The sequence below is a fragment of the Diceros bicornis genome, chromosome 5, assembly GCF_020826845.1.
Source record: "Diceros bicornis minor isolate mBicDic1 chromosome 5, mDicBic1.mat.cur, whole genome shotgun sequence".
NCBI lineage: Eukaryota > Metazoa > Chordata > Mammalia > Perissodactyla > Rhinocerotidae > Diceros > Diceros bicornis.
The window spans coordinates 45,638,222-45,650,665 of NC_080744.1; the positions used below are offsets into that span (position 1 = coordinate 45,638,222).

At 32.2% G+C, this 12,444-nt stretch overlaps 1 protein-coding gene across 3 annotated transcripts in view; it reads right to left on the reverse strand.

Moving 5' to 3' along the window:
• Positions 1–4,437: 4,437 nt before the first annotated feature.
• Positions 4,438–12,444, reverse strand: part of COPS2 (COP9 signalosome subunit 2) — a 30,885-nt gene continuing 22,878 nt past the window's right edge. For all 3 annotated transcript variants that reach the window (XM_058541543.1, XM_058541542.1, XM_058541544.1), the window contains exons 9-13: positions 12,290–12,342; positions 9,189–9,286; positions 7,748–7,830; positions 7,144–7,202; positions 4,438–6,531 (exon numbers count right to left, since the gene is read on the reverse strand). In XM_058541543.1, the coding sequence (XP_058397526.1) occupies positions 6,387–6,531; positions 7,144–7,202; positions 7,748–7,830; positions 9,189–9,286; positions 12,290–12,342 (438 nt within the window). In that variant the 3' untranslated portion in view covers positions 4,438–6,386. The remainder of the gene's footprint in view (positions 6,532–7,143; positions 7,203–7,747; positions 7,831–9,188; positions 9,287–12,289; positions 12,343–12,444) is intronic.

The window sequence follows — 12,444 nt, forward strand, 5'->3', positions numbered from 1 at the left end:
AGAAAGGGCATGTCCCTTTTAGTATTCTAGCACTTTTAGATTTCTTTTCCAACTGCTTCTTGGTGGTGAAGACAACAATAATGAGAAAGCGGAAAGACTGAGTTTTAAACATCAACCCTACCCTACTCAATAAAGCACATCAGTTTGTAGTCTATATTCATTCGCAATACAACTCACTTTTAACAGGTCCAAGATAAGTAACCCTTCTTCAGTTGAAGGCCACTAACCTACAGAGGATCAATCATAACACAACAAAACTTAAAATAGGTTTTTAGAAAGAAAACTATAAATTTCCATTCATTACTCTAAAAATTGAGTTGGGACCATAAAACTATTAAGTACAACAAATACACAACTCAAGATATTATACGTATATTACTTATGTGTTTCCTTGCTGGGCTAATGCTATGAGCATACCACCTACCACTGTTTGAAATGTAGCTGAAATAGCAAGTAGCTAATGGGCCTCTCTCCTCTTCTTCCACAACTTCAAAGGCCAAAGGATTTGCAATGTGCAAAGTGACATTGGTTTTATACATTTACACTGGAACTTTGGCCACAAGGCTATTAGTCTGAAAGTTCTTTTGACTTGACTTTCAAAAGCTGTCTGATAGCATTATCATACTTTGAGACTAGGGTTGGCCCATTCCACTACATTGAAGGTTATGCCTGAGAACAATATTATTTTTGGATACATAGTAAATTCACAAGCGGCTTCTTAGATGTTGCAGCCTTTAGAGTTCATTTTAAAGCACCATAACAGGGATTTGGGAGAGTACATTTCTTCCTCCACTTCTTTCCTTGGTTTAATTTCCTGCTAAGAAATGTTTAACTTTATACTGAAGGATAATTCCTGAGACATTTGTTTGCAACATGAATTGTTCCAGGACAGATCATTAAACAGGGTTCAGGAGAGGCCAACTCCTCCATGAATGCTTCAAAGCAGAACAAGAAGGTAATCTTAAAAGTAGAAAATATTTAAACCCGAATTTCCTAACCAAATAAACAAGATTTTCAGTACTGTTTTCTTAGAAACATTCTTAAAACATTCAAAAGCTATTTTACAGAAATACATCATTGAATTACTCAATTATAAAGTGTACTGTTTAAAGCTACTGTGCTGGTCTTGTGCTAGTTGAGACTAATATTTACACAGTAAATATTTAAGAGGTAGATTATGTAATTTTTATTACTGATAAAGAATGTGTACTTCCAGTCAAAAATCCTTGAGTGCCTAAGTCTAAAGGCATCTTGTGACCCATCCTGCACCTATCAGTCGATTCTCAAGTATTAACTTGTGGGACTTCCCATTCCAGGTAGCCATCTTCTGCCACACTCCTAGTCACCTGCTTCCTACCACCTAGTGTGAGCTCAAGGAATTTGTTATTGTTAACACTAACTTAAGAAAAAGACAATTGAGAAAGCTCATAATGCAACCAACTATTAACATGTTGCAAAATCAAACAATTTTGCATTTCCCATATCATCTCGCTCCATTTCTTAGTTGATGCATAACTGAAAATTTATTTTAATTGTCCTCAAAGTGTTACTTAAAATAGATGCATAAAAATTTAGTATTGTAGTAGTGAAATAGTAGGAGATAGGCAAACATTTTAACAAAAATTAAATATTCAATACAGCATTAATATGCTACTAATATGGTTAACTAAGCATGCAAAAACTTTTGACAATTTCATGAGATGATTAAAACTTCTAGATTACTTTTTTAAAATACCTAAACTCACCTAAGATGAATGTCCAATAAAACAAACAACCTTTATCAATTGACTTAAAAATGCCCTACTTCAGAATTTAAAAAATCAACCTATATCGTAAATTTGGACCGTCTTCCAGGTGAAACTTAGTTATAACATAGAAGTCATTGGTACACTGGCAGTTCTTTTCATGGCATATGCCTAAGTCAGAAAGAGGTGATATTAAGTAATGGAAACCAGAAAAAAATTACTGTGGTGGACTGGGGAGTGCATTTTGTACTCCCACAAGTACGTGTACACACACACACATATATGTCCATAACCAGTAGTACTGACCAGCCATTAATGTGGAAATCCTGACCAAGGTTTAAAATGTAAAATCCTGGCCAAGGGGAAACAGAGTTAGCCCCAAATAGTAAGACAAGTATTTAATAAATAACTTTTTCTTGCCTATCACAAGATTTTTAAGGTAGAGTTGGCAACTACCTGTGATGCCGTTAAGATTGACTTTTAATTATTCCAGCAGGTTTTTGAATAACACATGACACTAAAAAAGCAAAAAATAAGAGAACCACACATTGGTTTCTTCTGGGACATTACCTAAGTTAAACAAATCTTTTCAAGATTCAAAAGCAAATTAAGTGATATTAAATTTTAGCTTTGCGGGAAACATTTAGAATCACTGATTGACACAGTTGTTTTGTGGTACTTAGTATCATAAAACATAAATCTTCCAAATGGCATTACTATTCTAACTTGCCTTGAAATTCCAAAAGTTGAAATCTTTTCAAATCTCATCTAGTGATTCAAAGAGAAGTAAACAAAATTTTTGAACCACTGGTTAATCCACACCATTAAGGTTATACACTAGCTAGAAGATACATAGTAAAATTTAACAATCTTGCGTTAAATAGAACCTAATAGGCTTACATTAAAACAGTTAAGAATCTCTGATATGTCGATATTAAGAAAGTTCTTACAAATTATTCCTACTTATAATTGCATCAAAACTAATATAGGATGCTGCCAGTGGGGGGTTGGGGGGGAGGAGGGAGGGAAACCTAATACAAAGACAAGAAAAACAAGTAAAACCTTCAAAAACCAAAAAGGAGAAAAATTTTGATTTTGGTAATGCAAATGAAGAACAAAGTCCCTGAACTTCAAGTTCTGAGACCTGACACCCAGTCTCTTGCTCTAAGTACTGGATAGTATTAACAATTGGAAACAAAATAGTTCAAAGTCAATTCCTTATAATGTTATATGTTAATTATATCTTGAAAAAAATTGAAAAAGTCAATTTCTTCTTTTTGTTACATATCTCAGTTCAAAAGGATGTTTATCTCCTTCGAGATGTTATAAATCCCATATAAAGAATGAAACTCCTAGCTTTACTAGAGTTTTGTATGCTCAAATTTCACTTTAATGACCTGAATCAAATTAAAACCTTTCAGGTTTATTTAAAACAATAGTAAAATGATATTATTTTTAAAAAGCAGCTTTGGTAAATAAATGATTAGAATAACTCTGAGTCCCTTAAAAAAGGTAAGAGGAATCCATAGGCACATACCGTTTTATCCTACAGACTAAACTGACTAGTGTTCTGTACCAACATAATCTGCTTCATATGCTGATTAGACACCCTCACTCCCATCTCCACCCCAAAAGAAAAGTGTACTTACCTGTGTTTACTGCGGAATAATAAAGACTATTGATTAAAAAGGAGAATTTAAAAAAAAATTTTTACCATCAAGAATATTTTAAATAACAATAGCTGTTTTTCAGTCTGTGACAAACTGACACCTTATTATAAGGTAACAAAAAGTACTATACTGCCCACAGCGTAGTCCCTTTAAAACAGACTTCACTAAAACTATACACTATACCCTGGATGTGAAATCAGATTCTCAGTAGTCTTGAAAGATACACTATCAACCTTTAGTTATAAGGGCTCATGTAATGAAAGCAATACTTAATACATACACAATCATCTCATCTTAAAAAGTTATGTTCCATTAAGATGTAGATAAAAAATATTTAATCAACAACTTTAAAATTAATCTAAGAGCTAGAATGAGAAATGGAAATCCAGCTCTTGTGGCAGACAGTATCTATTTGTGGCAGCCAGTTTGCTGTGGAGTGAGTTTATCCAGGTTTAGGGGTAAAAAGAAAAAGGAGATAAACACATTACAATATGATGTAAACTACTTGTTACTACAGTTTTCACAAAAAGAAAGTTAAATTTAATCAGCAATTTAAATGCTAAGAATTTGCCAATTTTTTTTACTTTCATTAAATTTAGTTATGTTTTGAAAAGCAATCTCTAAGACTTCAACTAAGATTTGATAGACAAGAACACAGAAAATGTTTAAAGGGAAAAAAATAAGCTTTACATTAATCAGACTGTTAAAATATAGCAAAAACCTGTGTTCTAAAACAAATATGGCAAATGACTTTAATACAATTACATTAAATTAAAGATTATGGTATAACTTTGGATATTGTTAGACACTTAGCCCAATTTCCCAAAGAATAACGAATGCATGCTTTCCTAGAAACTGGAAGATGCACTCCTGCACACAGCAAAGACAGGACAGGAGAACTGGGCATTGTACGAGTTGGAGGGTAAGGGTTAGATCACATCATTCAAATCCTTGGAATTCTAATTTCATCAACTCAGAGATAAGCATGGCTTTTTCAGTTATCACATGCATACATATTTGAATACAGGCAAAGAAACTTGTCATTTTTATTTGGGTAACAAAGGGTCTCCAAATTATACTGAAAAATAAATCCTAATTATTATCACTCCTGTAAAAAAAATTTAGCACGTTTCACAAATGATTTATGTAAAAGAGAAGAAAATACACATAATTTTATAATATCTTAAACTTTTTTATTCCCTACCAGAGACATTTTGTCTTTCGTTTTCTTTCAGTTTTCTACAATTTCAACTTGCACCTGTATTTAATACTGCTTTAATCTGCTAAAGACATTAACTGATTGCTCTCCTAAATCTAAGGATTATATAGTTTTAGTATAAATATATATGACATATTTTCGTAAAATTTTGACAAAACCGAATAAGCATGCCTTGTTTTAAGTCCATGCTCCTTCCACTGTTTATAAAATCTGATTTAATGATCAAAAATTCTTGGTTGTCATTCTTCAGTTACAACAGTCTTCCTTCTGAACTGCCACTCACTTCTTTTTACACAATAACAAGCAATAGAAAAACCAAAAAAAATTATCTTAATCTTAGTTCTTCCTTTTGACGCTATAAAATAATGTGAACTTTTTAAAATGAAACAAATACATCCAAAACTCAATACATTCAAATGAGCTGTGTCTCCTTTAAGGTAGTCACCTTGGAAGGCCACAGATCATTCTCCTAACTATCCTACCACTGCTCAAAATACCTTTAAAACTCTTTTGGTATCACCTTCAAAGCCAGTTGCATACTTTCTACTATTACCTTAAAGACAGATTTCATTTTTGGAAACTGTCAAAAGTCATTTGGTGCCAAATAATGGTAACTGTAAAACAATCAAGCTTTGTAATACTTTTTTTTTTTTAAAAAAAAAACAATGTGTAATCATAAAGTTAATAGTGTGTGTGACTTAAATTAGCTCTGAATGCAATTCTAAAAGAGCAAAACCCAAGAGGTTTTGAGCAATGGTAGATTGCTGGAATTAGGAAATAATTTTCCAGCATGATCACTATGCAGGGTAACATTCATTTAGCTGTCTATGTTCTGGCATATTTGTTTAAAGTGAACATTCTGAGAGTTAGAATTTATTCTTTTCAAAAGGAATATCATTCTTAAAAAAAAATTTATTCCTTTAAAGCATTAATGTCAAAGTAAGTATAATGCAAGTGTTCTGTTAGAAACTAGTTCTACTTACTTTATCAATAAAGACTTATTTTAAAAACTTGAAAGCAAATAACCAACTTATTTGCTCCCAGGCTTTTTAAAATCATTAACTAAAAATAAAATAATTTGAAATTTCTAAGGTACTAAAAAGCAAAACAAAAACCCCAAATGTAATAAAAACACATCAAGAACCAAACTACAATTTCTGAGCTGCACTGTTTATTTTGCTGCTTGAAACCTAAGTGACAGTATGCCACTGTAATTATGGGGTTTCATCTAAACCTTTACTACACTGCAGGTACAGAAATATACGGACACATTTTTGAAGAATTGACATTTTGCAAAATGCAGCAAACATTTTAATTTATACATGAGAAAAGGAAGTGTTCAAAAGGGTATGCATTTCAAGTTATTGCAGGTTATTTGTGAGAGAATTTCTGCAGGTAAAACATGTTTAAATTTAACCAACAGTAGCGTGTCAGTGTATTTAAAATCATGACAAAAATCTTCTCTCTGGTCATGTTGCCCATGACAAATTACTACGATGTTGTATGTTTAGGGCAAGATGTCAATACAGCATAAATCCCATGGCATTTTGGTTTTCTTCTGGAGATTAAAGCTGTTTTTCTTGGGATAAATGCAGCAGCAAAACACAAACCAGTTGATCAAAAAAAGCACTTCTGCCATAACTCCAATAATTTTCAGGACACATCAACCGACAGTAGTTTTGCCATTCCCAGTTCTTTTAAGGATTACATCGCACTGTTGCCTTAAGTACGTCTGTGAAAGCTTGTTCTCTGTTAAGCCAGTTTACTGACTACAGCCTGGTTGAGAGAATTTAGTTGGTTGGTCCATTTATCTAGTGCAGTATATCGGGCACCACCCCTCTTCTGATGATCCAGTTCAAGGAGTTGGTTGACTTGATCAATTCGGCCATGAATAGTGCTGGAAATAAATAAATAAAAGACGACACGTCTACAAACTGTTTTCACTAAGCATATCTTCTGGACTAATGTTTCATAAAATATTCACAATATCAATAAATGCAAAAAACCCCCAAACGTGTTGCCTACATTAAATGATGGAGTTCGGCATTAATTATAACATTCATTACTTTTTCAAACCCTAGACAGAAACCGGATTTGAGCTACATTTCATCAATTTCACTGAAAGAACTTACCCAATTAATCAAGAGCAAATGTAATTTGTGAAGCTTTAAATAACATACTGCTTTAAGAAAGATATGATTTCAAAACTATTATATACTATACCTAATACATAAAAAAATTCATTAAATAATTTTCTAGATGTATATGGGTCATATACTGAATAAGAAATCCTTCTAAAAAAACATTTAGAACTTTGAGATCATGTGCTTAATATGCTCATTCATTTATCAAAACCCATCACGTATACATATATACCTGTTTCAACAGAGAATCATAGCCAGAGGGGGCTTTTTATAAAAAAATCAAGAATTCAACTGCTACCTTTGCCATTATTATTCAAACTATATGGTCCTAAACATTTTGTGATAAAGAATAGCCAAGTACTTACTTATCCAATATGCACTGCACCAGCAAGCTCTCCACATCAGCTACATCTATGTTTAATTCCTAAGACAAAAGACTCATTATAGCTTTACTAATTAACTTTTTTAAAGACTTTGTGATTTTATATAAATAATTTTTCTGATTTTAAATTCATTTCTACCACTTAAAGGAAAACTACTGAAGAGAAAATTTAAAACAAATTTCATTATCACTCCAAAATATTTGAGAACACAGGTCTGATAAAATTTAACTTTGTAACTTTTAAAGTATATTCCTACCACAATTTTATTGTTATTAGGGTTAACCCTTCATCAATTTATATTTTAGCTACTACTCTCTGTTCTAGAATTTTCTGAATTTCCTTTCTGCTGAAGGAATCTTTAAAAAGAAATTTAATGATTCCTTATCTATCTTTTGTGTTAACTCAATTTATGCCAAGAAAACACAGAAAAATTCACATTAAAAGTAAAGCCCTTAAGTTATGCTGTATTTAAAAAATGTAATATTATAAAATGTTACCCAGTTAGAATTATTGTTTTAAATGGAAGATAAGGATACTGCATTTATAACTACAAATTATAAACATTAAAATCCATGAGTATAAGTACCTTAGAAATAAAAGGAATATGTATTCTTGTATAAGGCTTAATTAATTTTATGAGCACTTGAGTTCTGATGTTTCGCAAAAGCTCTGAAAGATAAAAATTAAAATAATACATTGGTATTTAAGTTTGTATTCTTTATGAATCATTATGCACTTCTAAATCATATTAATTAACTATACCATTTATTTCCTCAAAATACAACTTTCTGTCTGGCAAGGACATAAAGTACTTGGATCTAAAAATATTTGGGTCCAACAGATGTACAGTATGATTCGAGGCTGCCTCTCCCATAATTTTTTCTTGTTTCTACCTCTCTGATTTTATTCATGTTGTCATACTACCTCTATAATTAACATCTTTCAAGAAGCTCTGATTTACACCAGCCAAGTTCCTTATTTTATGCTCTCGTAAAACCTAGAGTATTTTATACAATGATTTTACAATTTTCTCCATACACAATTGTCTTTTTTTAAAAAACTAGATTGGAGTTCATCCACAATGCTTCTACATTTTTTTATATCCACAAAGTGCAGTATCATTCTACGTTCATATATGAACTTTTAAAATGTCTGTTGAATGAAAGAGAAAGGAAAGTGGGGAACAAAAGAACATTACTTTCAAAGTATTCTTCAAATTTTCTTAATAATTTTATTTATTTATTTATTTTCCCCCCAAAGCCCCAGTAGATAGTTGTACGTCATAGCTGCAGGTCCTTCTAGTTGCTGTATGTGGGACGCGGCCTCAGCATGGCCGGAGAAGCAGTGCATTGGTGCGCGCCCCGGATCCGAACCCGGGCCGCCAGCAGCGGAGTGCGCTCACTTAACCGCTAAGCCATGGGGCCGGCCCCAAATTTTCTTGATGCATCTTAAGTATTTGAATGAGTTGTTCCAAATGGTCAATAAAAAATCCTCAAATAGCTCCATAACAGGTGGAACACTGGAGCTATCAAAGCGGTCCCAAAACAAAGGGATGATTTTTGCCTTTATTAATCCAATAGAACTTATTAAAAATATCAAAAACTTAGTGGTATAATGTTAGCCTACCTTTCAAAGTAAATGCATCTCTGTATTATTTATAGCAGGCTATTTTCAAAGCTTTTGTTACTTGTCAAAAATAAATCGTAAAAATTAACTTTGAACCTAAGCATCAGTAATAAACATGCAACAATATCTAAATTAGAATAAAAAGGTAAAAGGGACAGCTATCTTAAATGAAATGGACATCATATAAGAACTTGATTACGTTAATAACATGAAACTGGCTAATGATTTCTTTAAAACAGCTTTATAATTTTGAGTATCCTATTCCATGACAGCATTTAAAAACATTTCTATACTTTGCAATAAACTGAAGAAAAACAGCTTAATTCCATGCAGCTCCATGAAGACACACTGTTGACAGTAGCAAAAAAAGTAACAGAATTCAGTTAGCAAAAAGAATATACCTTCAATGTGTTCCCTTATGAAAGGATCATCCATGATGTTGCTGTGATTTGTTTTCAGAATCTTTTCAAATTCAGTGATGTCATTATTCTGATAGGCACTGACAGAAAAAGAAAAGCATAAATTTTGTCAAACATGAAGAAGTTAGGTATTAAGTCAGATAATCCAAAGAGCCTGTTTCTCAACTTTTATATGCAAAAATCTAAATTATTATAGTTTCTGACATGGAAATCAGAGTTAAGTACACACACATCCTTCTGCAAATAAAATGAATTTCCTTTTTAATGCTTTCAGTTTTATAAAGGAAAGATTAAATAAATATTCTTTTGGGGTTATATTACTATATTAATACGTAGCTAATTAAAATCTTCTCAAAATCTTAGTATTGTTAAGAATTGACAATAGTTTAATAACTGTTTAAAGCTTGATGCTTTCAAATTAAATTGTGCATTTAATCCCTAAGAAACCAGGTTTCATACATACTACTATATGGAGGAGTTGAGCCTTGTCTTTTAAATAAGACAGTATATCCTCTCTAAAGGTTATTCAGAAATGCAGCTTCCTAATTTTTATCTTCTAGAAAGCTACCAGCAACTGCCAAAACTTTTCAAAGGAGATATTTGATTCTTAATTCTCTCTAGCCAAAAAATTTCATGGAGTTATAAAGCAGAAATATCAGTGGTAGATAATAGGATAATAGTGCCAAATGGGACACACTCACAAAGTAAAGAGTGATGGACCCTGCTGCAGAAGGCCAAAGGCTGATTTATGGTCATGCGTCTCTGAGGTGTCTAGTATCTACTCCTGAAATAATTCTGTCAGGCACTATGGGGATTGCTAAAGGTGCTGAGAAGGAAGAAGCCAACCTTCTGGATATGGCACCACTGTGGGCTTTATATGTAAGACATATCATTCTGCACGCCCTCTGCTGTGCTTCCATCTGTTGGGTCGCAATGTAACTTCATGTTAGGGGCAGGTGATTCAAGTGCTTCAACAGGAATTATTTTCCTCTAGTCTCCTGGCAACTGACTAGGAAGATAAAATTAGGAAGCATTACTTTCTTACCTACCCCAAATACATTATCGTAATATACTACAGGAGGAAATATTCAAGTAGTGAAAACACTTGCACACATGTATATTTAAACCAAAAGACATTCTTCCACTATTTAAGTGGCTTTAAAAAAAAATCGTATACAAAATGTGGGAGATCATAGACCAGTTTGGTTTGGGTCAAAAATTACCATTAAAATAAGTTTCCAAGTTCTAACATAGAGGCTTCACTGGAGTAAATTGTAAGATATAATAAATATATAAATACAGCTATTACTTTTTAAAGGTCTGATAAATCAGTCTTTTAATCCATTTTAATGTATCAACCAATTTAATTTAGATAAAATATTAATGTCTAGGGCAAAACTTTCCCTCAATATTTCTTTAAGAGTTTTAAAAGTTTAAACTGCTGCTTAGCAATTTAACTTTATAAATAATTTTTTTTTTTTTTTTTTTGGTGAGGAAGATTAGCCCTGAGCTAACATCCGATGCCAATCCTCCTCTTTTTGCTGAGGAAGATTGGCCCTGGGCTAACATCCATGCCCATCTTTCTCTACTTTATATGGGACGCTGCCACAGCATAGCTTGACAAGCGGTGTGTTGGTGCGCGCCTGGGATCTGAACCTGCGGGCCACTGAAGTGGAGCGTGCTCACTTAACTGTGATACCACTGGGCTGGCCCCTAAATAATTTTTAAGAATTATTATGAAGTTAATCTCTAACCAGGTCATCTCTTAGTTAATGTGGCCAAATGTAGATGGAATAAACTGAAATAAAAATGGAGAAATCTCCTTTCATAACTAAAATCAACTTAATTCAACAAATATATATTAAAATAGACTAAAGAAGTAAACAATAAAAAAGAAATTGATTTTTTAATGTTGCAATTTAGGGTTTTTATCTCCTAATCATTGCTCGTCCCTTTAAAATAAAATCATTCTTATTTTTCACAGCTAAAATTAAGGTTTCCTTAGAACAAAACAACACAAAAACCTAGTAACTTGTAAAAGTCTTAGCCAAATAAAAACCAGGTAAATGAGGGCATTTTACGTAAGAACTTAATTATCATAAAATAAGCTATTTTATCCAAGTACATAAAATTTTTATGTAGGTGACTGATAATTTATAGTCTAACAATACTTTTTTTAAATGAAAAAAGACTATGAAGAGAATGTCTGGTCATCTAAATTATCTACACATATCTGCAAAAAAACCTTGTCCTATGTCCCTAATCACATTCTTCTGGCTTGGTAAACTCAGCTGTACAATCTAAAACAAAGGACCTGAAGAAACCTGGTAAGTTTCTCACACTTTTCTACAAAGAAAGTCCACTAAAGCCTAGGGCTCCATTTATTCCTGGACCAGAGGAAAATTTTTCTTGCTCACTGATTTCTTCTGCAAAAATAGGCTTTCTTTTCTAGGCTTTTTACATGGTTTTATCTTCTATAATTTTGTTTAATATTAATTGATTATGGCAGGTTTTTCAGTTCCTAACCATCGTTAGTCATATCTTTCTCCACAGAAACCATCAATAAATCTTTTGGTTTCTTACCAGTATGACCCCTCTGCTTCTCACCTCAGAAAATCATCTGAGGTAAACTTTTTTAAAATAATCTTTTTATCTTGTCAATTGAGAAAATATACTAGTAAAGAAATTATCTTATTGAAAATTCTTGACTTATGTGGACCAATTCATAATTTCACTTAGGATTAAGGCAGGTAGAAACAGTAAACATTGTGAACTTGTTTTAAACTATCTACAATCAGTTTTCTACTGAAAAAGCACGTGCGCGCGCACACACACACACACACACAAACATGCAGATAATAAGAAAAAAAGCAGCAAAAACCTCATAAAATCTCGTGACTAACAGAAACAGCACAATAAATGACTTCAGAAGATAAAAATCTCACAAACTTTGGTATATTTCAAACCAAAATACAAAAGAGGAAATGTTAAATATTAACTGAATTCTGAGAAGTTCTCTCCTCTCTCTCCTCTTTATTCACTGCTTTAAGGTAATTTACCTTAACTGAAATATAAAGTCTTACCTTACTAAATTCGTCATTGCTAGAATTTCTGGATCATTTTTGTATGGTTTGGCCTAAACACAGTAAAAAAAAAAAAACAAAACAATTAACTATGTATATGTACAAACAAAGAATAACATTTATTTCCACAAAAGATAGCTAATAGAAATTAACAA